The following is a 26,617-nucleotide window of genomic DNA, read 5'->3' as shown; positions in this document are numbered from 1 at the left end:
ATATAAAGTAATGTAATTTTTCAAAAGCTTTCGTCTATTTATTGTATGCAAGTATTGTAATATATAAATTTGAAAATGTGCCTGTTCGAGATCGAGACTTTCGCGTTTCGTTTCGCCGATCGTGTTCGGGGGAACACCGGGTCGGGAATAGTCGGGAAGTATATATATATATATATATATATATATATATATATATATATATAGGTACTTGTTCCGAATCTACGCACGTTTATTGATACATGATTGATACTATTCCGATGTACAGTGGCTCGACTTATGATAAATGCGCTCGCTTTGATCCTCGATCTCGATTAGTATCTTACGACGACGACTCGCGCTGGAGCTAAGGAAAACAACATGAGGATTTTTTTTATTTGCCGTCGAATGTTCTGAAGCTGCATGGCTATATAGCATCCTTTGCTGTGTCCTCGGTGGTCCTCAGCGACAAAACATTTAAATACAATGATAACGGTCCATAACGGTCGGACGGTCGTGAGTCGTGACGTCGTGACCGAGCACGCACCGTGTACAATTCACTTATATATTTAGGAGAAGATTTGTCCGATAGTTCGATGTAAATATTTGTTGTGGACGACCTGACGCGCCCGCTGTCCGCTGTCTTCGACCATCTTTGACCATCTTCGATGACTCCACTTGACTCCACTGTTTTTGTACAGCAGCGGCCAGCGGCTTTAGGTAGCGCACGACGCCATCTGCGAACTAAATTAAATTCGAAATTTACAAACTGCGTACAAGCGGAGTGAAACCGTTATTTGTGGTGATTGACAAAATATTGTTTGATAAACAATTCCGTTTACGAATGCCCAAAGTTTTAATATAAAAATAAGACGTTGATACGTTTTATTGCAGTTTTTAAATCATGGCGAACTCCTGCTCTATTGAAAATATCGTGGAACGACAGTGTGATAAATTACGATATCTCGAATCTGCGGCTATATTAGTTCAAGGTATGATTAAATTAAATGTTCATTGCAAAATGTACATGTAAAATTCTTTACCGCATTACTTATATGTTTGTTTTAATCATGGAGAAACTTTTCGCATCGCGTTAGTCATACTAATTTCAATATTTTCGTTTTAGATAAACATGCAGTGAAGGATGTACTCATGGAGATGGTCGTAGAAGTTTCAAAGATTTCTGATAACATTAATAAATTAAGGGAACAATTATGCAAGATGTCCGACCGAAATAAGGAATGTCAGGTAAAAATTTGTTTAATAATTAATAGAGTTGAATCTCTGTCATCTTCATTCGAAGAACTAAAATCTTAGAGCTATAGTTTTATATAGTTTTCGAGTACAAGAAGCTTCAGACAATAATTGAGACGTGTGCAGTGCTATACAGGTCATAAACAATTGACATTGCATAAATAACAATTTTAGGAATTATTATTGTTGGTGCAAACATTGGACGACAAAATTGTTCACATGGAAAGGAATGTTCCGCCCCAATTGATACATAATTACCATCATACCAACGATGAATTGAACCTCGTTCTCAAAGAAATATTATCAAACCATACAGAGGAATCAACAAATGATAAGAGCAATATAGAGAGCCAGTCCAATGAAAACTGTCCAATGAAAAACTGCAAGAAAATCTTGTTTAGCGAGCCTGATGTTTATCCTAAGGTAGCTGTAATAACTAAAGATGAATTCAATACTGTTCCAAAGTATCTTATTGGAAGACAGTCTATAGAGACAGTGAATAGTCTGGTAGAGACCATTAATCAGGTTTTGAAAGCGAAGTATACGCTTTTGTCATTGGGAAAAGAAAAAGTTAGAAAGCAAGGCAATATGGAACTCTATCTTCAATATAAGAAACAAGAATTGGATATTTGTACTAAAAATGGTGAGTAGCTTGTACAACATTCGATTTCAAGTATAGGGAATTCAATTATGTCGTGTTTCAGAGTACCTGTATTTCTTCACCAACCAAGATTACGAAATGTACACGAAAACCAAACTGAACAAGATTAAGTTTAACTTACTGACTGTTCTGAGGCATTGTAAAAGATTAAGGGAACATAGAGTGAAGAATGATGTACGATATGTTGTAGTAACATAATGATAGACCGTTCTCCAAAAAGTTTGTCATAATTCAGTTTAGTCAAAATAGATAGAAATATACATGTATATATAAGCACCCAGCCATAGTGAATAGGAAAGCGTAAAATATCAAATAAGAACACAGTAAGTTCTCTGAGTTTCTTGTTTGTCATTATATCTTATAATTATACTGGGTGCTTCTTTCTTTTGCACAGTCGTGTACATACATACAGGCAATTTAAATAATTTTAGCTAGATTATATTTAACAACCAATGAAGATGAAATGTTCATTATAAGTATGTTAATGTAAAAATATATTACGATTTAATTTTGTACAGAAAAGATATATTTTTTTATTATAATGTCTACAGCAAATAAAAGATTATATTGTTTTGAATATTTTAATAAACGAAGGTAGCATAAGATGTTTGTTTTGTAGGAATTTATTGTTAACTAATATTCTATCATTATTCTATCTTCTTCATCCATTAAAAATGAACCCGAGATTCGCTTTTGTTCCTGTTGTCGTGACAGCGTGTTTACCTGAAATGCTCTCTGCTGGAAAAATCGGCTCCTCGTTGAATTGTTTTGCTAACGTGAAGATTCAAGTTTAGTTTGCCATGAAAGAATCTTTACATTATTTCCAAGGAACGAGGTAATCTACTCTGACATACTTTCCATCCTGCACTCTCCGTTTCAATTCGCTCGCAAGAAAGCAAGAATGAGAGAAAAGAATTGATTCCTTATCATTTAACAAATACATAAGAATGATCGCTCAACCAGCATTAAAATAAAATAAAAAAGATAAAGATGTAAATTAGTAAATTATTTATTGCTACTGAAATTATTATTAGGTGTGTAAATATAATACAACAATTCGAGTATTATGAATTTTGTAACTTTTTAAATTGGTTGTCTTGCTTGATTCGTTAACAATTTAAATATTATTAGAAAGAAGAAAATATTGATTTTTTTTATGTTGTATTTCAGATAAATGAATATGCAGTTTTGTAATATGAATATTGGAAAAACAGAATCGATTAGCACATTGAGCGATCATGAGAACGATCTTGATGATTTTGAGGCATCGATCATTTGGTCTCAGGATGAACCATTATCCTCTAATGAAATTTTAGAATTGCCTCCTGATTCTGAGAATCAAAATCATATGAAATCTCTGTGCCGTTTATGCGCAGGAGAAACCTCTAATCCTATTTACATTTACTCGGAGTTTGGAGAGTCTTTAAGACTTTTGGACAAGATAAACACATGTTTAAGTGTTAAGGTACCCAGGCTGAATTAGGAAATTTTCTTATGTCACCAGCTTTAATTTTGCGCATGACTTTTAGGTGAAGAAAACAGATCCCCTTCCAAAACAACTTTGTCCAACGTGTGTCGAAAAGATTACTTGGTGTAACGACTTTGATGCGCAATGTATCAGAGCCGAGGAGACTCTTATAGAAATTCTCAAGCAGAAACATTCTTTTGTAACTATTAAGACTGATGCAAACTGTTCAGAGAACAATGATTCGTGTCCATTATGCATCGAAGGACAAATGAAGATCTATGAAGAAACTAAGAGTGATCAAAAGGATATCGACTTGTATGACAGCGACATTGTTCTTGAAAGCAGCGACGAAGAACAAATTCCAAGTGAACTCAGAGCCGACAAAGAAGCTGAAAGCGGAGCCATTACACTGTTTTGTTTGGGAACCAAGCAAAAATATTTGAAATGTGGTGCTTGTATGAACCTTTATCATACGAAGGAAACTCTAGATGAACATAAATGTAAACCCAACTTGCAGTGCACATCCAAGCCATATAAGTGTGATATCTGCCTCGCAACATTCACCTTTGAAGAGCGATTGCAGTTTCACCAACATTTTCACAAGGAAGCAAAAGCATTGTATTGCGAAATTTGCAAGATTACTTTTGGGAAGGAGCAAAAGTTATTTTATCACTACAAGAGGTACAATGATATTTCATTTTAAAGCATTTAAATCTTCATTTTAAATATACGATGTATTTGATTTCATATATTAATTTTACAATAGGTATCATTGCAAAGATGGCAGAGTATCCTGCTTGCAGTGTGGAAAATTATTTGAAAATCAAGAAGGGCTAAAGAAACACGTCTGCGTGGATGGTAAAACAAGACCTCATGTGTGCGAGGTCTGCTCTAAAGGATTCTGCGATGGGTGAGTTAGTTGAATACTTATAATTAGACTGCGCGTTTGTATGTAAATCATTCGATTTTCTTAATGTCTCTACGGGTTTGTATTCGATCCATCCATTTTAGTGATAAATGCATAAGATCTGCAGTCCTCTACTTATGATATTATAAAATCAGTACTGTATTAAGTTATTCTTATTTTAGATATACTTTGAAGCGTCACGTGGTGACCCATCTGCCAGAGAAGCCGTACAAATGCCCCGAATGCTCAAAAAGCTTCACGCAGAAGTCAAGATTAAACAAACACATAGCTGGCCACAGTATCGTTCTAGAAAACAGTCAAACAATTTGGAAGTAATTCTTAATCCCTCACAGTATGATTTATTTTAGCGTTACAGTAATTAGTACATCTTAAATATTTTCTATGTAAAGGTGTGTTCGTTGCGGCGAAGTGTTTGGATCATGCGAGACTGCAGACGAGCATTGCAAGATGCACGAAGAGAAAATCAGTCTCATCGAAGAGTTGCAGGCGTTGAAGCTTTACCACTGCGAGTTCTGCAACAGCCACTTTGCAGACATGAACTATCTAAAAGCTCACCGCGACTTACACATAGTTGAAAAACCATACTCGTGCAACGAGTGCAGCTCGTGGTTCAAGTCTTTTGCAGAGGCTGTCCTTCATTGGAAGGAGCATCCGAGAATATTTAAAGTCTTGGTAGTGTTCTTATGCGATGTTTGCGATAGGGACGTTAAAGAATTGTCTCTGCTCTACAAGCATAAACAAAAGAGGCATCAGCCAGTGGCTAGAAAGTCGGAGAAGAGCGAAGAGAAGTTTATTTGCGAACTTTGTGGAAGCATTTTTGTGAGCGCCGAAGACTTCCAAGAACACGGGAAGTACAGATGCTCCAAATTCCCCTGTGACATTTGTGGGAGTCTGCTTCCCACTGCGAATTCTTTGAATGCGCATAAAAGAAGACACAGTGGACTTAGGCCGTATGTACAAAATTTTTTAGGATTTTTTTTCAGAAATATTATTGAACCTTTCGCATTGGAAGTTCGCACAAATATTTGCTGACATTTGAAGTACACGCGTGATTTTTTTCAAGTAAAAATAATGAAAATTAACTTTGTATTTTCAGATATGTTTGCAATATATGTGGGAAGAGTTACACGCAGTCGAGTCACATGTGGACTCACAAAAGATTCCATATGGGCGTCAAACCTTACGCGTGCGAGTATTGTGATCAGAGATTCACTATAAAACCTGACCTAGCGGATCATACTAGGAAGAAGCATACCAGAGAGAGACCATTTAAGTGCGACGTCTGCAACAAAGCTTTCTTAACGGGTTCCGTTTTCTATCAACATAGATTAATACACAGGGGAGATCGTAGATACAAGTGCCACTATTGCGAGAAAGCATTCACTAGAACAGAAGCTTTGAATAATCACATCAAGATTCATACTGGCGAGAAACCACATGCGTGTGATGTTTGTGGGAGATGTTTCCGACAAAAAGGGGACATGAGAAAGCACAGACGTACGCGACATACTGCTAAGCAGGACCAGAAGTAAATCGAAATAGAATGACTACCTTTGGAAAAACTTTCATTAATTATACTAGCTGCAGCAAGCAGTGTATGTAAATGAAATCAAATAGTTTAATTTGTTTAATTGAGCCCTTTTTGCTGGAGGTAGCAACTTTTTGATAGTACATCATACAGTAAGAATAAAACTTTCTGCGCATGTATATCACGTGTTGATAACGTCTTTACAACTGTTGTAACGAGATTAATAAACTGTACATAAATAAACATTGTGATATATTTAGTTTTGATATAGCTTAATGAATAAGTTTACGAGTAGTTTCATCAACTGAATGAATCAATCGCGAGTTTCAATGACTAATTTTTTTCAATCAAGAACATTGATTGATTAATCAAATTGCGAATTTTAACCGATTGGAAGAAAGCCCCGTAATTTGAAATTTTAATCGAGTTTGAAAAAAACGCGCAACGGCAGGTGGGCACGGCACAGGTGCGCAGAAGCAACACGTACAGAACAGGTGATACAACCGATGGTCTCGTGATTCACACCACCGAACCTTACGGGTTCTAACAAGTTGCAATCATCATTGATAAAGGATTGCATATGCCGATGGAGACCGACTGGAATAAAGTCGACACGATGACGAACGACAGATAAAGAAATATCGAAAGGTGCTCCACGTACCTATATTTACGTGTTCTTTCGTAAGTTCACGATGACACTATATACGTTCGAGTCCATTTCACTTTGCTTCGTGTAATAACGTCATTTTCCCTCTCAACAGTGCGATAAAATCATTTTTAACGACCATTTCGATACTATTGACGCGTTTTCGAGTGATTTTGACAAATGTTTCCATCCGTCATTATTGACATATACATAACCTAGTTGAATTTGACATATGCGTTTCTCGTCGCGGTAAAAGGTGCAACGTTCAATTTCTCATGAATAGACTGCGGATCTTTATGCATTTACAGCGAAGTCGAGTAGATGAAAATTGTTGAAATATTTAAAAAATGCAAGATGTCAATATACGATTTCTCCTTTATTAAAATCATAGAAATGACATTAAATTGATTGATAAATACAATCGATGCAGACAATTTTTATTTTGAACATGAACTCATGAACTTGTGTCTCATTAAAACTATAAGTCGATACGAAAATTTGTACTCGAGCTCGCTGTTTTAATGTTTGATTGAAGATATATTTATAATGGTTCTCTCCTTATTTTGTGAAAGATTCGATGAATTAAAAAGTATGTTGTATTAAAAATATTGTGTATACTTTCCAGAGTAGACAGCAGGATGGCGTTTCCACCACTGGTCAGCTCGACACCTCCTCCACTAGATAATTTTGGGGACTCAGAAGAGGACGAGTTCGGAGACTTTACGACTGGAGGCATAGATGGTAATATATAGACTGCAGATCTTTATGCACTTATAGCAAAATGAGTAGATAAAATTCAAAATTGTTGAAAAATTTTAAAAATTGAAAATGTCAATGTATGATTTCTCCTCTATTAAGATCATTAAGGGAAGAAATAACATTCAGTTTGGTTTCTATCTATTACAATCGATGCAGACAATTTTTATTTTGCGTAAAGATCCACGGTCCAGTAATATATAATCGAATTTCCACAAGACAGCACAATTTTTTAGTAATTCTAGCATTAAAATTGTAATACATAGCAGTGCATATTTCAATAATAAAAATTCTTTTATAGGACTCTCCGTGTCTTCGGATTCGCCGCACAAGCTTGTAACACCGGTTCAAACACCTTTACCATCGCAGCATGCTTCGCCGAAATTAAATGGTATTTCCGAAACAATCGAGGACGACTCTCAGCCAGTAGTTTTAAAAGCGACTATCTCAGAAGACCTGTTAATACTTGAAAAAACCGAAAACACTGTGAGCGAGATTAAATTGAAAACAGAGGTTGAAATGATTAACGAGGTGAACAATTGTAAAAGAAAGTTGGAGAATGTAAATAACAATGGTGTCGAAGACAATAGAGAGAAAAGAGTTTTCAGTGAAGTTGGTTTAGTCAGTGAGAGCAGTAGCTGCGGGGAGAGCGAGCAGGAAGCTACCCCTAATAATTTAGAGGATTTAGAACCGTTAAGCCTAGATTTGGGAGACCCAACCGCCGCTCCCGAGATAATTCAACCGCTAGATGATGATTTTTACAAATACGAGCAGTTTGAAGATTCTCAGAATTGGATTTCAAACAATGACGTGCCTACAGACATTTCGAAAACAGACTACCTTGAGTTTCAAGAAGCTGAAGATGTCTCAAATAATTTAAACAGTTTAAACAAAGACTTCAGTATAGTTGATAAACAGGACGTAAATATAGAATTCGAGAAACCAGTCGAGCAACTGACTGTAGAAGCTCAATGCACAGCGATCTTAAAAGTGCCAGACGAGAGAGATGACTTCGAGGTTGACGCAGGCAACTCAAAACCTGCGAACATAGAACAGTTTCATGATGCTATTGAAGAAAACCCTCCAGGTGTCAGTGAACCGAAGGATGAATTTACAAATAAAAGCCCAGCTGAACCAGAGGAGATTGCTGAGGAATTCTACGAGTTTTCTGAAGCGAAACCAATGAGTGTTGAAAACGACTTTCTATCTTCTGAACCACTGCCAGTTATTTCCAGGTGTTCAAACGAGGAGTTTGGCGACTTCGAGTGTGATACCACATTAGAGACTTCTACTAGGACTTTTCCACTTGAGGTCCACAACTTTCATGAAGCAACAGAAGGGACGGAACGGAAAAATGATCTAGAAGCTGAAGACGATGATTTCGGCGACTTCACGAATTTCACTGATCAAACCCAATTCGAGAAAGTTGGTGAAACAAAAGTACCTGATGAAGAGGAGGACGACGATTTCGGAGACTTCAATGAATTCGAGTCAGCATTCCAACAACCCGAAGTGGAGCCTCCACCGTTTAGCCTAAAGGAATCGATGTCTCGAATAGAAAATAAAAATGTAAGCTATTTGTGTGTTAATTTATTTCTATTATGTGAGAAATTAATTTCGAACATGTTCCACAGGCGGCCAATAAAATAGAAGACATAATAACAACGATGTTTCCGGCAGGCACGGAACAGTGCGAAATTCAAATACAAACACTGATAAGTCAAGCAGATAAAGTTTGGCACAGTATTAAGAGCGTTGAGGAAACAAACGCTTTGACGTATCAGTGGGCAAACAGTACTAGCAACAATGTACTCCTAAACTCCCTCGGCATTGATTCGCGAAATATTGTAAGTAATGTGACAAATGAATTAATATTTGGAAGTAACAACGCGATACTTGCAGTTGTTTGGTCCAAGGTGGAATCCAAACGTACCGAGATTCGCTGCAAACCTTGGCTTCACTCCTCTAGAGCCAATTAAGGCCACCGTGGAAATTCAACCGACTGCTATGACAAATACGAGTAAATGTCAAAGTTCGAATAACTCGGAAGTAAGTATTCGTTTGACGTGTTGTAGCTTCACTGTTTCATGTTAGAAGAAAGGATAAAGCCGGATAAAGTGGTATGCGAGGTATATTTGACCACCTTACTCGGCTGTACCCTTTAAGAATTATTTATAGTACTGTTCAACAAATTTGATTTTAAAACCAAACAATGTTGTAATTATTAATATTAAATATCCATTAGGAAGTACCTGCTGCTCAATTTGACTGGAATAGTTCTGGGCTTGTTAATCCCTTAGAAGCTAGTAAGTATCAAACATGATATACGCTGTTGCCATATTATTTCACTATTGCTTTGAATATTCATTCGAATAGAGACTAGATTATCATAAACTACTCGACAAATGATTTTTTTTTCTTTGCCAGTATATTATTGAAATAGAAGTGTTCACTGCTTCCGTTCGATCACGTTGCTTTCACGAAAACAAAACAAATTGTTATTAATTACTTGCTTCTGCACTGGGTAAAACAATTTTGATGGATCATATAATCTAGGTGGTGGGTTATCCGCTCTTCTACCTTTGGACTTTCTGTGCCCTTTCGATCCTCTACTAACATCCCACAGTTCCACCAACTCTGAATCCTATCGTCGGCCAAGTAGCGCAAGGAATCCTGTTAATCATCGTAAGTGTTGGGCTTGGTATTCTGTAACTTGTACACTGTAGCTAGAAACTACGAGAACTAGTCAGTTATTTGTGTGTTGCTTACGTGTTCCAATCCACGTCTAAAACCATCAACTTGGGTAACACATTTTTATACAACAGATGCCTCAGAAGTAAGCGTCGGTCGCGAACGGTGCAACTCGGTCTCGAAGACAGAGACGATCGAGTCCCTGGAGAACGACATTCTGAAGTCGCAGAAGCGTTCGCAGCCTTCGAAGATGATCGAACCATTGCCAGCTCCCCGTCCAGTAGACTGGAAGAGGAAATCCGACCTTGACTCTGGACAGAAGCCAAGGAACAGTGGTTCACAGCGCAACGTTCCAATAGAGAAGCACTTGTCAACAAACGAGAAGCATGTAGCAACTGACAGACAATACGTGTCGTCGGAGAAGCAATACTCGTCCGTAGAGAAACAGTATTTGCCGGAGAAAACGAGCTCGGGAGACACGTATCGAGGGAAATCTGTGAACAAGAGGTCCTCGGGGTCCGAACACGTGGTGATGGACAGGTTCGGCCGCGTTATGCCGATACAAGCGGAAACCGCTCGTGTACTGAACCGGCTACCGGACCTTTCATTTCTCAATGCCAGAACTCTGTTGCTCGACCGCGACCATAAGCAGATCGCCTGCGAGCTTGGTGTTATGAGTCGCAAGATGCCCGGCTGAGTAACGTCGGTCTGAGCGCGAGTTTGAAAGGTCAAGACATCCGATATATCTCTACCCTGTGGACGCATCGATGTATGGCGTAGAAACGAAGGAAACAAAAACGACGTTCCGTTAAACCTTTCAAATCCGTGCTTGGACCGACCTCCGATCCCAGCTTGTCCCCCCTCGAGACACCGACTGCTAAGGTATTCTGTACTCTGCTCATGAAACAGGGAGATAATCATTCACAGAAAGGGAGCAGCTTCAATAATCTCTTCCAAGATCATCTCGAGCAGACTCTTCATTACAGGACTTGAAAGCTGTTATTCGAAATGAAGGTTTTTCGTAACTGTTTCAATCAGAACTATAAGTCTGAATTTCAAGTCCTGGTCTTGAAGATTCTAGTTAAGCTCATTGTTTACTGGATATCATTAGAACAAGTTTCCACAGAAGTACACAATTCTCTAAGACACTACATTCAGTATGATAATAGCGATCCTTAACTAAAACCTTCACTATACCATTCGGATGACCATGGCAACATTACATAGAAGATCGCACCCTTTCTGCGATTATTTATCAGAAGGGATTCTGTATGAAGTGTATCTACAAAGTACAGTATTGTCCACAGTATTTCCCCCATAGCATCACGTTCTACCCCTTCCACGTCATGTTTCTATACCCCACCTAGCTAGTTTGCAGCCAATCAGGATGATCTTAAAGAAGCTTCCCCTGCTCCGAAATATCTCGCTGTACCTACCCAGTTCCGCGACCTTACGGAGGAAATACTGTGTTTCGAAAAATGAAAACAGTGAAGTGGTAGTGATACTCTGTGGTACAGATCTTCTGCCCTTTTTGCACGATATGATGTGTGAAATAGGAAATATTTACTTTGTTCACGAAATGGAGTCAAGACTGCAGCATCGGATGTTTGAGTTTGTAGAGTATGTATGATTTTAATCTTAAACGTATTGATAGCGTAAACATCACTTAGAACATGTGATATACGTAGGTTTTATATGTAGTAGACGCTCGATAAGCAACAGGTCGTTTTATTAAAATGTTTTGTTAATTGAACTACCGTATAAATTATAATTCAAACAATTCAATTGTTACTATACGTAATTATGTTCCCAGTAATATATTTATCACTGTAGTAAAAAACGAGCACGACCGCAGCAGCTTTTTGAGCGTCCGCTGTACAGTTCTACTCGTTTAGAGTTGTAGCACCTTTCACCTTGTTTTCGTTAATTTCGTACTTGTACCGATCCGGTAGGCAATTAACACTTAAATAAGACGTGGACCAATTTATAGTTTAGCGTGGCAACGTGAGTTTACATTTCTGGGTCATGTTTCTTAGACGCATCGTGTAGAGTCGACAAGCATCGTGTACTTATCGTTAGATTTTCGTGCGCGCATTGACTCTGTTCTGTGGACAAGATGTAGAGGCGTGCAAGTCAGTGGCGCAGCCAGAAAACTTGGGATGGAGGCATGCGATGGCGCATGAAACATGTACATATATGTATGTATACAAATGAAACCGACAACATTACGATTTACTACTCTTATAAATTGAAGAAAGGGGAGTGTGTACTTTAAAGCGATAACATATTTTCTAGAATGTTTATGTTCGACTGTGTACATGTACACCTTTTTGCAAATGTCCGGCATGAGTATTACCGTGTACACTTTATTCGCATCCTCATTTCTACCGTAATCGTGAAATCGGATTTCTGTGTGGAACGAGCGACTCATATCAGTAAAAATATATTTCCATATCACTTCATGTAGCGTGTCACAAGATTGGAATGAATAGACAGTGTTTTTCATTAATTTCAAATACGAGGAATGAGACGACGGAGTACTTGTGTATGAAGAGAGTTCAATGGGAACCGCAGATGTTAGCCTTCGGTGAATACAATGTATGCTTCTTCTATACATATATATATAATTCATAGCAGTTAATCCCGTTTTTCCACGTATATTCCCAGTAACGTGTGGTTCTGCACTCTCTGGCCGCGCCACAGGTGCATGTAGCGATATTCGAGAATGAACTCTAACGTTCGAGTCTAGACTTAATACACTAATATTATCGTTGAAGGGAATTGTCTTGGATATTGTCGGCGTTCAAAGTGACTTAAATGAAGTAACGATTAAGAAGAAAATTGTAGATAAATATAAATTGTTCAAGTATACAACCGTTTGGTGAGAAACTTAATAGAAGATGCTGATATATTCAACATTCGTTGATTGTTGTTCCTTTCGGTAGGCTGAGTGTCCTTGTCATAGTCTGATCATTCCAAAGTTCGCGTAAATATATTTTAAGAGGTGGGCCTCCGGTTCAGAATTTGAAATTGAGACGATTATAAAAAATGGAGGAAATTATATAATATACATAATTTCAATTCCAGTTGTCCTTTTAATATGTTATCTTGAATTCTGAGAGATTTCAGAACACTAGGTTTACGGACCACGGAAACTGACTATTTTACATCGTTTTATAAAAATAAGTTTTTTTATAATATATACCCGAAAAAATAAATTTGTTAAATATGTAAATTAAAAATATTAGAACGCGTCATTTTGACGCGTCCCGTAAACCTGGAGTTAATTTATATTATTTATAAGTTTAGGCTTAAATTATTGTACTGTCGATATTGTGAGCAATTTTTGTTGTGGATTCTACTTCATGATCGTTTGAAGTTTCACTTGTTACAACAAAATAAACTCTCTACTTGCAGAAAATTGTGATATTCTTTTAATAATCGTCTCAATTGAGGATAATTCAATTGGTTACTTGTTTATGGTATTTAAAAGTCTTCTACATAGAAATAATGGTTACAAAAACAAACATGATGTAATGCGATTGCTGAAGTGTTTTATTGATACTTGTAGCTTTTCATATTCGAAATCATGAAGATGTTCCAATAAGAAATTTGTTCGTGACTAATATTGATTCTAAAAAAAAAACTTTCTGAAAATTATTCCAGCTCTTCTTTCCTTATGATAATATTTCTAAATAAACATTGTGTTAATCATGTTTCAGAATCTCTCCTTTCTCTATATCGATATGTATATTTAAAAATGATTAAATTGAGTGCAATTTTTAATAGACAAGGTCTTCCATTTAGATAATTTTTAATTTATTTTAAGAAGTGAGAGTGTGTGTGTGTGTGTGTAAAATTTAATCACACCACGTGACAGAGCAGATTTTAATTAAAAGAAAATCATCAAAGAAAGGTGCAAGATGTTTTTCATTGAGGAAATGAAATACTCACGAATAGCAATAGGTATAGCCAGTGATTCTCAATCTCAATGATTAATATTCCCCTAAGCACACTGTCTACATAGTGCCCCATGCGTAACTACTTAAATTTCTTAATTGAGAAAAAGATCATTTTATAGAACATCAACATAGCGTTTGCAGATAAATCGCAAAAAATTCGCAAACATAAAAAACATTCACAAAATGACGCTTTCCTTATATTTTTAATTTTCTAGTATTGAGATTGTAAATTAAGATGTATTGATTATTCAACAAATTTATTTCTTTGGATATATATATTATTAAAATAATGTTTTAATATTTGGATAGACACACACATTCTTGTTACAATCTAGCGCTCCGTAAATTTGCTGTTAAATTGCTATCGAGGATGATGATTTGTACTTACTATAATATGATTAGTTAGATTACTATGATTACTATATGAGGAGGAGGTAGAAAAATTAGCAAAAATTGATAATGGAATGGAAAAGTTCGAGATTTGTTGGGAAGTGATGGGAACAGGTGGGGACGTGAAGGAAATAAGTGGATTGTGATTCAGGCACTCGAATCGTGCCCATCACTATACGTCAGGCGGAGTCATGCGCCGACTGGTACAGCCAGGTACCAAATGCCACAAGGTCACGACACGTATACACGCGAGAGAGGGCGCGCTAGCCTAAGGAGAGAAAGAGAGGCGGATAGATATAGAGGAAGAGAGAAGAAAAGAGACCTTTATTGTGCGGCTCGGTCTTGCACCGGGTAAGGTGCGCAGCCAATGAACAGTGAAATAACAGGTGAAAGAACACACACGTCGCGCCGGAGATGCCTTGTTCCCGACCGGAATATATTTTTCGAAATTGCCCGTCGCTCGCGGAGAATTCAAATGATTCGCAACACACAATTAAAAACGCTCTCTCGCGTTACATTGCCACGTTGCACTGTTGTTTTCTATTTTCCGATTCTACAGTGATGATGCTACAACCGTATAGATTTGTTTTTCGTTAATGTCCTGTTAATTTTTCAACAGTCTCGAGAGAAAATTGAGCTGGAACGCGATCGGTGGGCTAATTTCACGGTTGCAAGTGGCATCTTCCTCAATTGTCTAAACAGGATGTACCAGCAATTGGGGTAAGACGCCGTGCATGATACAAAGAGACCTTAAAAAAACCGTGATTCATTCGTAATGGCCTGATGCATTTAAACCGGGACGATTTGATCGTTTTCACCATTTCTGACCAGTCGCGATTTAGCCGTCACGAATCCTTCTGCGAGATACTGCAGTTATTGCTAACTATTAAATTGACCATTTAAATTATAATCAGTCTCATATTTGATAGCGCACACTTTAAATCAGAATTACATTTTTTTATAAATAGTTGAAGATTGAAATTGCCATTGCTATAGATGTATAGAAATTGCTATGGATTTTCAAAAATTATGACCGAATCGCCGGTAGAGACTACAATGGGAATTGTAGAGCTGATAAAATGGTCGTAATTCCAGACGAAAAGGAAGTGCGGGAACGGCGAGCCACGTCTCTCTCCGGACAATAGGAAAGGTCGATCACTATGGCTGCGGTGGCATTTGCCTCGACTAATAAACGCGTTTGCGAGAAAACGCAGGAGTCGGGCTCGGTGTCGTTCTCTCAAGCGGCACCGCCGGGCACGGACGGCACGAGTTCACGGTACAACTTCATTCACGAACAGTGTCCTGCATGCCAAGACAAATTACAAGCTTCCCTTTCGTGCATTCACTGCCTCAAAAAATGGCACACCCTGTCCCCACTCGACAATATCAACTAAAACAATAACACACTGACACGGTTCACATTTCCAACCATTTCACAATTCAGAAACATTTATAACGAGACTGTGGACTTTATGCAAAATGAAAATTATGAAAAATTTTTCTCCCTTTAATAATTCTAATCCTCCGTCTATGCAAACAATAAGTTGACCACAATATGATAATACTCTTAAATCAATGGACCAATTGCTCAACATCAAATACTTTATTCGACGAAACTCGACTTGCTTTACCCTAAAATACAGTTTACAATTTTCCTAGAATTGTGCATAATTAATTGGTATAAATATTTGATAGGGAAGTGGGGTGTCGTGTCGAGTATATCAAGCAAATGGCATTCAGTCGTCGAATCTAGAGGCAACGACCCCATACATATGTATATATCCTAAGCGATTTGTCTTGCCGGAGGATTGGGGACAAAACGACCGAATAAAAATATAGCAGGTTCTTAAATGGGAACGCAGGTGGAATCGGTTAGTTTGTATATGAACGGCTCCAAGGAATCCGGAGGACAGGCGCAGGTGAAGGAATGCGTTCGGGTCGCAGAAAGACCCACGAAATCTTGGAAGGGACGGTGTTCCACGGGTCAGGTAGGCTCATCATGTTTACATTCGTGTGCCCCGGGCGTTTGTTTCCAGGAACAGGTAGACCGGCGATACACCTGAAACTATGTTTTTCTTTAGAGATGCAACGCAAGCGTAACCGCGAAAAAATGTAAAATGCGATACAAATATAAATAATCCGCTTGGAGCTGATGCTCCGTATTTGATAATACGACTGTTTTTTTACAAACACCGCTCTTATATGGAATGACGTGCGCTGTCATTCCATATACAGAGGGTCCTTGAACGAGGCTTAACGCAATTTTTAGCGAAACGGTGAATGCGTTCGCACGCACTCGACGTTCCATTAAAAATTATTGCAATAATTGATGTACACAAATTTTTCTTTTGCGTAATGATCCGCAGGATATTCATAATCCTGTTGTAACGACAGAAGGAATCAATTTTCATTCTGCCAGAGCTGCTATAGAGATTATTTTAGTCAATTCGTATTAAAATATGTTAAGCATGAACATGTCAATTGCCTAATTTGATAAGCCAATTCCTATATGCAAATCACCTGCTCTGCGAGCCGAGATTTCAAAAACCGGCGTGAGAAAAAGGACCATTGTGATTCTTTAATTCCGTGATATTAGATCGTGTCGAACAATTAGTGGACACGACTGTATTTATAATTCCACGATCAATTGTTCCCCAGTGTGATTGAATTTTACGTCATATTTAACATTCGTGTCACAACTTTCGCAGGTATGTATGTATTCAGTCCCCAGACGCAGTCACAGCGCGGCGCAAGATTTACCACACGTGGTCCTTAGAACCCCCTTCCCGGCGCATGCGTGCCAGTCGTCGCCACGAGAAGCTCTTCCAGCGGGTGCGCGCGCGCGAGTGCCAGTCAGTCGTTCGCTGACCGCGGCCGCGTGAATACCGACCGCGCGAGCCATGAACTGAACCAGACCCAGGTACCGCTCGTGCCTATCGCGTCCTTTTTTTTTTATATATATTTATATATAATTTCCTCAAGACTATATCTGCACGGAGGAAAATACACGTGCTCCCCACGTGGAAAACCAAAGAAAGATACCTGGAACGATTTGTTCTGCGACTGTTCGAGAGACTTGCTTTTTGAAGTCCCGCTTCTGACGCCTCGCGTTTCGGGACACGGCAAAGTGTGCACCACTGTCTTCGGAGAGATCAGTCGTTGTTGGTGTTGAAAAAGAAAGAGAGAAAGAGAGGACACACAGTGGAGACGACAATTGCAGTGTTGAACGGTGCGCGGTGAGAGAAGGACGGTGCGATGGCAGTGGCTGCGGGGCCACGCCGGCCACGCACGCTCCTCCTTGACGGCATACGCGCTTCCGGGAATACCCTCGGAATAAGAACTCTGTGCCCGGTCTTCGGTGGACTTCCGCTGATCCTAGTCCTCCTCGGTGTCTCGCAGGTGGCCGCCATCAGGCTCGGTAAGTGATACCCTCCTCTGCGTCCCTACGGGGCCCAAGGAAATTAGCATATAATACATCTAACCTTCGTGCTGCTCGGCTCTCGATTCCCTGTACTCTCGCGGACGCGACGCCCGAGGGGTACTTGGCCCAAAAAGCTGACGAAAAGTCGATCTAACAAATTCCCCGTAAGACGTAAAATTCTTATTATCCGAGACAGTTGAATATTTGAGAAATTATAAATTAATTCTTTCTTACAGTTCTTAATTAATTTTTGTAATGTCATTCACTTATGTATTAGCGATTTTGACATGTTTTAAAGGAATTATGTAAATTTTTGTATTATAGAAGCTTTCCTGGTATGTATGTATTGCACTTTCAAACTCTTTTGTGCATTTTCAAAAAATACTTAACATTCGCTTCCACCGGAATTTAGCTATGTAGTTGAATAATAGATCCCGTTAATTAGGTCTCGATCGTGCGAACGAAATACTGCTTATATTTTGATTTCCTTGTCGGTAGTCTCCGTCACTCTAGATAAAGTTATGATGAACTTTATCAAAATTCCTGCCATGAAAAATGCAAAGGAACAAAACACCTAAACAGTTTAACATCATCGTATTACATTTTCGGAACCTTAATTTCCGAAGATTGAGTCTAAACAGCTTGCTTTCTCCAAGCTTTTATTTCGTAATACATAGCTTTGTTGATCAATGAAGTATATCTGTCGAGTATCAGCGTCCCGAGAAGTCGTTTGTGTTGTGGTACGGGAAACATTATATTGCAACAAAAGAGAGAGAACAGTGTAAAAACACGTTCCTCGCTGACTGTCGACTGTTGTTCGCTGCCATTCCGCGAACTTTCATGTCAACTAATTACCAATTGTATAAAGTCAGACACCCGCACACTCTCGGGGCCCGCTTTTGTCCCGGCATTTGAATGAGGATTTGTTGTGTGTTTGTGGGTTGCTCGTACGAACCAAGAGGCAATTGAATTTCTTTTTTTTTCACCTCCCCTCACCTCTTTCTCCGTGCACCTCACAGTTTATATTTCGTGGTTGGTAACAATTCTCTTTTGTCGGAACGATTTGTGTTCCTAGAATAGTGGCCGACGACGCATTCAACGTAAAACCGTGATTAGTACCTCTTCTTTTTCTGCTCTCTTGATTGTGCTTTTAACAAATGACCATACACACGCGACGATTAACGAGTAATTGTTGATAATCCGAGGAAGGAACTGATGATACGCTCTGCCGAAAGAATTATCGATGATGTAATGCTCTACGACCACGGAATTACTTGCGTGTGACCCCCTTCAAGGTCGACGTCGAAGTTTTGTACACGGTTCTTTTCTTCCTGCTACAATAAGATGAACGTTCCATTCTTTTTCTCCCCGAATTGGAAAAAAAGCAAAGAGTATATATATATATATTAGGTTGTCCCAAAAGAGTTTCTTCCGGAATGTGTTCCTTTAATGTTGCTAAATAAATACAAACAATGCGGTAATCTTTATATTAATGTTTTAGTACTTCCTAACATGAATTTGCATTATGTGCATGAATCGAAAACCAACTTTTGGGACAAGCTAATATTTATTTAGCAATATTAAAGGAACACATTCCGAAAGAATCTTTTGGGACAAGCTAATATATGACGTAATAAAATTCCAAAACTAAATTGACTGAGTTGTATTTAATTTCGCCCGCAAAAAAACATTTTAATAGGGGCTTGAATGAGCCACTTACTTCTTTATGGTTATATATACCCGGGTAGTAAGTGTGGATTTATAGTGGAGCTGCGAGCATCGATGATAGCGGCGCGGTGAAAACAAACCAACATTCGTGACAACATTTCGACACATACTAATGAAAAAGTACGTGTATTTTCTTTGTTTTTCACCGCACAGCTCACCTCGCTGCTCCACTATAAATCCACCCTGAGGTAGGGTACCCAGGTAGTAGTTTTTTTCGAAAAAATTCGAATCATTTAAAACTCAGATTTAAACATTCCTGATCCTTAATCATCCTGCAGTGTAGCCTCTAATATTAATTCTCAAGAAAGAAATAGCCGCGCAGGTGTAAAATTCCAAGAACCATCACTGTGGTACCTTTTTTTCTTTAAAGACGTGGGAAAAAATACATTTGCGTACATCCAGAAGGGTTAGTGTGGGACTCGGGGGACACAGGTGGTCGGTGTCCCCAATACATACCTACTAAAAAAACCACACGTCTAGGACTGAGAGCTAAATCTCTCTCTAATGTCCTTGAGGATAGTCAGGGCCGCCCCGCTTTTTGCATTTCTCCTCACTTCCAGTCCTGTTTTTTTCTAAACATCACTGTGGTACCTAAAAGTACCATTCCAGATAATTCTAGTCCAGTAAAACAGATTCGCAGCCGCGATAGCAATCATTTTTGCATGGGAGCATCTAGCGCCGTTGCTTTCTCCGCTCCCCGCTAGGTGTGCGACTTATCGCATGCTTTTCCTTTGGTGTCCGACTTTTTAAAAATCCCACCTTGCTCGAGAATGCAGCTAACGAATCGAGTGGAATTTACCGTTAGCGGTTTAGCGCGCGATTTTTCTTTCACACGGCAAAAAAAATCCTAATTTTCCTAGACTGGTCTCGGTGACAGCCGGCCATCGTTCTGGAATAGAAAAGTTGATCTTTTATTTTGCATACCCTATATATGTATTTCTCACTTGTACAGGGTGGTCCAAAAGTTACTAGATCATTTTAAAATAATTGCTCGGACCTTAAATCGTCTAGTGACTCCTCGGTCAACCTGTACAATTCCTATTCATTGTACGTTGATATAAATCCGCGGAAAATGAAAAAATAAACAAAAGGAACAAGATGAACATTAGTTTTTATTTTGCGTAGCAGGAAGTACCTTCGGAATATTAAGCGATTCGTGAGAGGAATCAGAATGGTAAACATTAACCTCGGGATTCGAAGGTGGCCTCTAAGGAAGGCAAAACGTAAGTAAGTACCGACCTTTCCGGATAGCCAAGTTTAAATTTAACCGTGGACGAATCTCGTTGGTCGTCTATCTGCGCGGATGCAATTAAACTGGAGTGCTTAGAGTGGTACCAAAATCCGAAATGGCCAAAATATTATCGTAGGATAGTACATATTTCAATTCAGATTTCAAAGATTATAGTTAAAACTGTAGCATTCTCTTTTTCATTGGTTTCAATCCGTTCATACTTGGTATTTTTCCTCTCGAAAATAGTGGCTATGTACTGACGTTTCCGTGTTTGTCCGATTATGACATGTCCACGGGGGAAATTACGTTTACCGTGTTTACGGAGTACCAGTGCTGCCACCCGAGCGAGCAAAATACACAGGTCCGTGCCAGTCCGTGGACGTGTTTTCTTATTCAATCCCTAATCCGTATGAAGGAGAAGTGACGAAGGCTCGGAGGGATCGTGTACGACCGGCAAACGAAATAAACACGGACAAACTCTCGCGTGGCCACGCAATCTGTTCGAAACCGGTTCCAGTCGCGCGCGGCGTTTGTGTAGTATAGTAAGCCGATCGAGGACTTTTCGAGAACCGAAAGAAAGATGTGTGCATCTCGTTCGTGGAAACTCTATCCTCCTCGATTTTGAAAATTCCCTCCGCAAACCGAGTTCCACAGAATTAAACTAACCTTACCACATCGAACCTCAAGTGACAGCTTACGTACCCATCTATCAGTACACTATACATACATAATTCGTGAAGCCTGTGCTGTTTCGAATTTCTGTGGCCCAACTCGTTCCGGAATATTTGAGTCGAAAAATTTTGAATCTTGCTAACCTCAAAATGTCAGAACTTGAGTCTTGATATTCAAAAATATGTAAATTACATCTTGTCTTTAACCTCTTATCTTGATCTCTCGTTTTGATTTCTTGTCTTGATTTCACTCGATCGTGATCGCTTGCGAGAATCGAAATTTGACAGGTTGCAATATATCGATCTCTTCGAGAATTGTCGTGCGACAATTGGATTTTTTTGGTGTGATTAGACCCGGCGTAATTTCAGCAGGAATAGTCGAATGATCGATACGATCGAGGCGAGACGCCGGCCACACATCCGAGTTTAATGGAGAGAGGAAAAACCGGTTTTTCGAACTCGTAGTAAACACGACCAACAGAATGCACCGAATTCTCGAGGATTCTTGTAGCATCTTCTCCACGCTCTCTACAAAAATTTTCCTTTTGTGTCGTTCCTTTCGGAATATTTTTCCCGCCATGATCTCCATCTGACGCGCACGTTCGCAAACGCATGTTCGCAAACGCATGTCTATCGACAAAATTTGAAAAATCCCTTTTCCCGCCGGTATATCGTCCAACGCACTCTCTACTATCTCAGTGAAACTGCGCGAATCTGTCAGGGAAGATTAACCTGCTTTCAGGACTGATTTACTGGCCGTAAACGAAGCCAAATATTTTCAGATAGCAGAGCCGTCGAGGTAATTCGTTCTCCTCAGTTAACAGGTTAACCTTACGCCGTTTTATTATTCCCAATTAACTGTTACACTGTATGCAAATTACTAGGCTGTGAAACGCTCCGAGATCGCAGTCATTCAAATGAAAATTTCGTTGCGCATATCGAGTGCGCATGGGGAACCCGGGATTTAAATGCCCCGGCCTTGAAAGGTTAAACGTCAGTTCAGGGTGATCGGAGATCGAGCCTTATCGGTAGATTATTCGGAGAAAAAGCCGGCAAAATAGAGGAAAGTGGATCGTGTCGGAAACTTTGTGAAAGACCTTGTTTACGAAACGAGATTTCTGGGATCTGCAAGGGATTATGGCGCCACGAGACAATTTGGGAAACGAATCGGTCGAGAAATCTGCGACCTCCGTTCCTAAGGTTAGTGTACTTAGACGATCCATGAAATTTAAATGATAAGAGACATTCCAGAATATAAAACACTGATTTTTTTCAATACTATTTACTTATTGGACTGGCTTTAGTATTTTTTACTAGGGGATGGACACAGATTTTGAGGTTAGGGATGGATAACATTCTTCTCGATATCTCGGAAACTACTCGTCCTAGAAAAAAGTTATCTACATACAAAATACGTATTTTTCAATGACAAATTTATATGTTGACAGTTTGTCAAAGTAGCAGTTTATTTTTTAAAAAAATATTCTTTGTAATATTCGTTTGCCAAGTTTTCGAGTGGTATTTTTGGTGGCATATATTTTAGTTAGAGATAAATTGCAGGGTGCGGGGGTTTCAGATTTTTTGGAGTGAATTGTGACCATTGGTAATGTATTACGATACGTGGCACCCTTCGTACGCTATAGCAGAGATCGTCGAACCACCGAAAAAAAGAAAAGAAAGAATTCTGTGTGCGTAACTCGACGCCGTTCGACGTTGTTGTGAGAACGCGGTATTGTGTTTCGACGCGTGGCTCTCTTCGAGACATAACTTTCCGTGTCTCGAGAAACGTTGGGAACAAGACTGACGAAACGGTAAAAATAGAATTGATTTGGTTAGACACCGGCAAAGGAAATTATTCTGAGAGAAAACTAGTATGTATATCTTAATGAAGAAGCGAGGTTAGTTATGCCGGCACTAACAAGGGAACGCTCCGTACTACTATTCCGATTTTATACGAATTGCATTCTTCCTCATACATTCTTTCTCAATCGCCGTTCATATTGAAGGGGTGAAAACTACCCCTTAATGGCAGTACACATGTTTGGTTGAATATCTTATAAACCATCGAAGCTAGGAAAAAATTGTAAATAACAAAATTGTACATTCTTTAACGAGGAACCCACCTGTGCAAGTAAGTATTTAAAAAATCCACTTGTGCAAATAATGTATAAAAAAAATTGCTATTCTTATCAAACTACACACATTTCTCGATCCACTGACTGTCATTCCGAAAAAGTCAACGACCATAATTAGAAATCTGATGGGGGCCACTGTCTCTTTTAATTATTCGGTGTGCACTCATACATAGACATACACCTACGATTTTCATACTTTTTCAACTGTGTTCGTGGAAATCGTGTCCGAATTTGGAACGCTTCCCCGACCAATTTCGAATTCAGCTTCGCGATCCGTGACTTTAATGGAGCCTGAATGACACTGATTATCCAATCATCTATTAATACTACGAATTTTTCTTTGCGTCGTTAAACAGCGTTGCGAACGTTTTATCGCGGACGAGCACTTAGTCGGAACAAACGATTTGGTATTGATCAATGAACCACTTGTATCGGAACAATTTTATTCATCGTTTACTATTATCGTTATTGAACTAATACTTATGAGTGCAACGTTTTCTTCTTGCGTGTCGTCAGTGACTTTTAGAGTACCCAGGAGCCATTTAAAATTATTTTATTTATCAACCAACTTGTTCAATTCATTACAATTGAGACGAAATTTTTTATTTAATTGATGTTTTTTACAATTAATTTAGAATACTTTTATTTAATCGTTGACATCAATGATTGTCCAGTTAATTCGGATAATATCTATACTTTGTCTTTATATATCTCTGTTACTATAAAAATATCCATAAAAATTTAAATTTGCATGAAAGTCAGTAGCATAATAAAGACTGTGATAAATGTTAATTTTGCCGGTCCTCGCTGCAATAAAAAAAAGCGCCAGATTTTTTTCGGGGATTGACACCGACAAGTGTCGGTGAAGTAGTCAATGCGTTAAAGTGGCAATTCCATTGGTCGTGAGTCGAGTAGAAAATTGCGTTGTGCACGTCGACGCGGCTGTCTTCTTCCCGAACAAGGGGAGATAAACTTTCTCCTTCTTTGGAAGAAGGAAGAAGGAATCAGAGCTTGCAAACTCAGGCAACTCTCGAGTGCAAGGCTCCTCGGGTTTCATCGACCCACTGATTCGTGCCACTTCTTTTCCTCGTGCTAATAACTGCACGCCGTGTGCACGAGGATCTCCGCCAGATATCGGCCATTGCAATTGCCAAACCGAAAAGGACATCGACCGAACAATTTAACTCTTTACGTTCTGAATCATCGTTCTCACTTTTCATTACCCTCTCGATTCGATATCATGTCCCTTTACGTGTGAAAAGTACCGCTTCCATCGTGTACAAGAATTATTTTTTAATTTTTTTTTTATGTAATATTTACTGACACATTCGGGACACTTTTCTGATTAAAACGATACCAAACACAATACCATTTGGATTATACTTGCGCGTGTAATCCACGATACAGTAGAACCTCGCTTATCCGAAGTAATCGGTGGAACATGAGAACTGTGGATATTAAACAAGTAAATGCGATCCAAAGTGTATCGTGCTTGGGCTCGTTCTAATCAGAAAGATGCCACGAACACGTTGGTAAACAATAATTAATTAAATCTTATTAATGATAACTTATTAAATCGTATAATTATAATATCGAAAGCCTGGCAATTAGTTAAATCATACAATTATATCATCAACTTAATAATTAATTAAATCATGTAATTATAACCGTAAGCTTAATAATTAGTTAAGATTATAATTGCAAGAGTTCAATAATTAATTGAATGATACGGTTGCAGTATCGAATCGTTGAAAATTAATTTATAATTAGTATACTGGATGTTGAAAATAGTATTTAAGGTTCACGAACGACCACGAATTTGACGATTTTCCATCGATGGCGTGTACCGCTATCCTCTTGCGTATTCAGGAAACATCGTTTCCTTTGACCTCGAAGAAAAAAAAGAAGCTCGTGTGGCCTACCGCTCTTACCTAGGCAAATAGAAATGAGACGAGTCGGTGGATTGACCAGCCAGTTGCTGGCCATCCTATAATGAATTACACGGTGATCGTCGACTGAGAAATATACATTTTGCCGGACGATAACATTTTAAAAAGAAACCGAGGCTCCAAACTAATTGGAACTGAAAAAGAACAGAAAAATACAGTAGCGGTTTTGAAAGCAATCGAGCACAGCATGAAACGTTCAGTTTGTCGAGCCTTGCCAGGGTGAAGAGGTTATCGCACTTCTGAAGGCCTAAATAAGCGGCTTTTCGAAATGTTTCTTAGATAACCTGTTCAAGCGACATTTCAATTGAAAATGAAAAACGATACGGAGTGGATTAAACGAGTGATTGTTTAGAAAAAATTCCATACGCGTTTCACAGGCTAATAGAGAAAATATAATGATGGTAGAATCGTGAATAAATGAATGTTGAGTTTGTGAATCCAATATGGCGTCGGTCGAAGGAAAGCTCCTATTCGAAAATTGAAAAATGTGTTCCGTAGAGATGATAAAAAAAATTAATAATAATGGGACAGTCGAATGTTGGCTTTACGAAGGTGCAAAGACCCTTGAAATTTGATGAGCTTAATATAGCCACTGTCCCGATTCCGGAGTTATTAACCTGAACATGTTATCGAGCTTGGTGTTGCATTGCATTGAGTAGATTAGTCAGCGATTAAAGCCTGCAACCGCTATGACTGTTAATCGTGATCCGACAGTTGACAGTTGTTCCCAGCTACTGACAGCGGTAACGGGGCTATTTTTCTGTTATGTAGAGCCCGTTTCCCTCTATCAAATTACAAAATAGCCTTGGGAACTTGTTGTACTAAACTACATTAATTATTTCCATAAATTATCTTATGCACGAAAGTTTTACAATTTCTCTCGCATTTCCTTCAAATTTTTACAATTTTCACAAATTATACGTCGGCATGTGCACTGAAAATAGTTGTGTTAAATATCCTATGCATGATTATGCGTGGTTACGCGCAACTGTAATAGAAACAAAAATGGAGGAAATATATCCAGAACCGTAACACGATCGTATATACTGAAACGTTTTTTGCTAGAGACGTCAGTTCATGGTTGACGGACTCCATGGACTCGTAAAAGGTTCGCTATCATGGCAGATCGCGTTGAACGGTTTCAGGTAGATCACTGGGCCACGGTATCTTGATCGCAGTATTATTGGGTCGAATCGTTATTAATTACTATCATTCAATCTTT

General features: G+C 38.7%; 4 protein-coding genes and 2 long non-coding RNA genes across 8 annotated transcripts in view; 4 read left to right on the top strand and 2 right to left on the bottom strand.

The window, feature by feature from the left end:
- Positions 1 to 15: 15 nt before the first annotated feature.
- Positions 16 to 6,891, bottom strand: LOC143218145 (uncharacterized). Its single transcript, XR_013010988.1, has 2 exons — positions 2,615 to 6,891; positions 16 to 720 (listed from the first exon to the last, which is right to left on the bottom strand). It is a non-coding gene; the product is annotated as an uncharacterized LOC143218145 (long non-coding RNA).
- LOC143218143 (SKA complex subunit 1) lies at positions 656 to 2,480 on the top strand. The gene is made up of 5 exons (XM_076443161.1): positions 656 to 778; positions 871 to 968; positions 1,103 to 1,224; positions 1,405 to 1,873; positions 1,935 to 2,480. Exons 2-5 carry the CDS (start codon positions 881 to 883, stop codon positions 2,087 to 2,089), a joined length of 834 nt encoding a protein of 277 aa, XP_076299276.1. The 5' UTR covers positions 656 to 778; positions 871 to 880; the 3' UTR covers positions 2,090 to 2,480.
- On the top strand, positions 2,592 to 6,138 carry LOC143218142 (uncharacterized). 2 transcript variants are annotated; one of them, XM_076443159.1, is made up of 7 exons: positions 2,592 to 2,726; positions 3,062 to 3,356; positions 3,421 to 4,040; positions 4,126 to 4,269; positions 4,449 to 4,598; positions 4,677 to 5,237; positions 5,384 to 6,138. In XM_076443159.1, the coding sequence occupies exons 2-7, from the start codon at positions 3,066 to 3,068 to the stop codon at positions 5,817 to 5,819; spliced, it is 2,202 nt and encodes a 733-aa protein (XP_076299274.1). In that variant the 5' UTR covers positions 2,592 to 2,726; positions 3,062 to 3,065; the 3' UTR covers positions 5,820 to 6,138. The 2 variants fall into 2 exon arrangements, with proteins under 2 accessions (XP_076299274.1, XP_076299275.1); XM_076443160.1 differs by having other exon boundaries at positions 2,724 to 3,356.
- On the top strand, positions 6,319 to 13,622 carry Afti (aftiphilin). 2 transcript variants are annotated; one of them, XM_076443157.1, is made up of 8 exons: positions 6,319 to 6,496; positions 7,087 to 7,202; positions 7,519 to 8,786; positions 8,852 to 9,064; positions 9,120 to 9,266; positions 9,463 to 9,523; positions 9,774 to 9,902; positions 10,043 to 13,622. In XM_076443157.1, exons 2-8 carry the CDS (start codon positions 7,100 to 7,102, stop codon positions 10,603 to 10,605), a joined length of 2,484 nt encoding a protein of 827 aa, XP_076299272.1. In that variant the 5' UTR covers positions 6,319 to 6,496; positions 7,087 to 7,099; the 3' UTR covers positions 10,606 to 13,622. The 2 variants fall into 2 exon arrangements, with proteins under 2 accessions (XP_076299272.1, XP_076299273.1); XM_076443158.1 differs by lacking the exon at positions 9,774 to 9,902 and having other exon boundaries at positions 6,320 to 6,496.
- Positions 13,623 to 17,105: 3,483 nt separating this feature from the next.
- Mgl (low-density lipoprotein receptor-related protein megalin) overlaps positions 17,106 to 26,617 on the top strand; it is a 42,857-nt gene continuing 33,345 nt past the window's right edge. The window contains exon 1 of the mRNA XM_076443155.1: positions 17,106 to 17,678. Coding sequence (XP_076299270.1) covers positions 17,516 to 17,678 — 163 coding nt within the window. The 5' untranslated portion in view covers positions 17,106 to 17,515. The remainder of the gene's footprint in view (positions 17,679 to 26,617) is intronic.
- Positions 17,335 to 19,120, bottom strand: LOC143218144 (uncharacterized). Its single transcript, XR_013010987.1, has 2 exons — positions 18,678 to 19,120; positions 17,335 to 17,703 (listed from the first exon to the last, which is right to left on the bottom strand). It is a non-coding gene; the product is annotated as an uncharacterized LOC143218144 (long non-coding RNA).

Source organism: Lasioglossum baleicum, chromosome 18 (assembly GCF_051020765.1).
Source record: "Lasioglossum baleicum chromosome 18, iyLasBale1, whole genome shotgun sequence".
NCBI classification, from domain to species: domain Eukaryota; kingdom Metazoa; phylum Arthropoda; class Insecta; order Hymenoptera; family Halictidae; genus Lasioglossum; species Lasioglossum baleicum.
This window is presented reverse-complemented; position numbering and strand designations above follow the sequence as displayed.

Coding starts and splice junctions, on each gene's coding strand:
- LOC143218143 (XM_076443161.1), top strand. CDS start 881: ATGGCGAACTCCTGCTCTATTGAAAATATCGTGGAACGACAGTGTGAT. Junction 969..1,102: donor TGCGGCTATATTAGTTCAAG/GTATGATTAAAT, acceptor TTTTCGTTTTAG/ATAAACATGCAGTGAAGGAT. Junction 1,874..1,934: donor GGATATTTGTACTAAAAATG/GTGAGTAGCTTG, acceptor GTCGTGTTTCAG/AGTACCTGTATTTCTTCACC.
- LOC143218142 (XM_076443159.1), top strand. CDS start 3,066: ATGAATATGCAGTTTTGTAATATGAATATTGGAAAAACAGAATCGATT. Junction 4,041..4,125: donor TTATTTTATCACTACAAGAG/GTACAATGATAT, acceptor ATTTTACAATAG/GTATCATTGCAAAGATGGCA. Junction 5,238..5,383: donor AGACACAGTGGACTTAGGCC/GTATGTACAAAA, acceptor TTGTATTTTCAG/ATATGTTTGCAATATATGTG.
- Afti (XM_076443157.1), top strand. CDS start 7,100: ATGGCGTTTCCACCACTGGTCAGCTCGACACCTCCTCCACTAGATAAT. Junction 7,203..7,518: donor TACGACTGGAGGCATAGATG/GTAATATATAGA, acceptor ATTCTTTTATAG/GACTCTCCGTGTCTTCGGAT. Junction 9,524..9,773: donor TGTTAATCCCTTAGAAGCTA/GTAAGTATCAAA, acceptor CATATAATCTAG/GTGGTGGGTTATCCGCTCTT.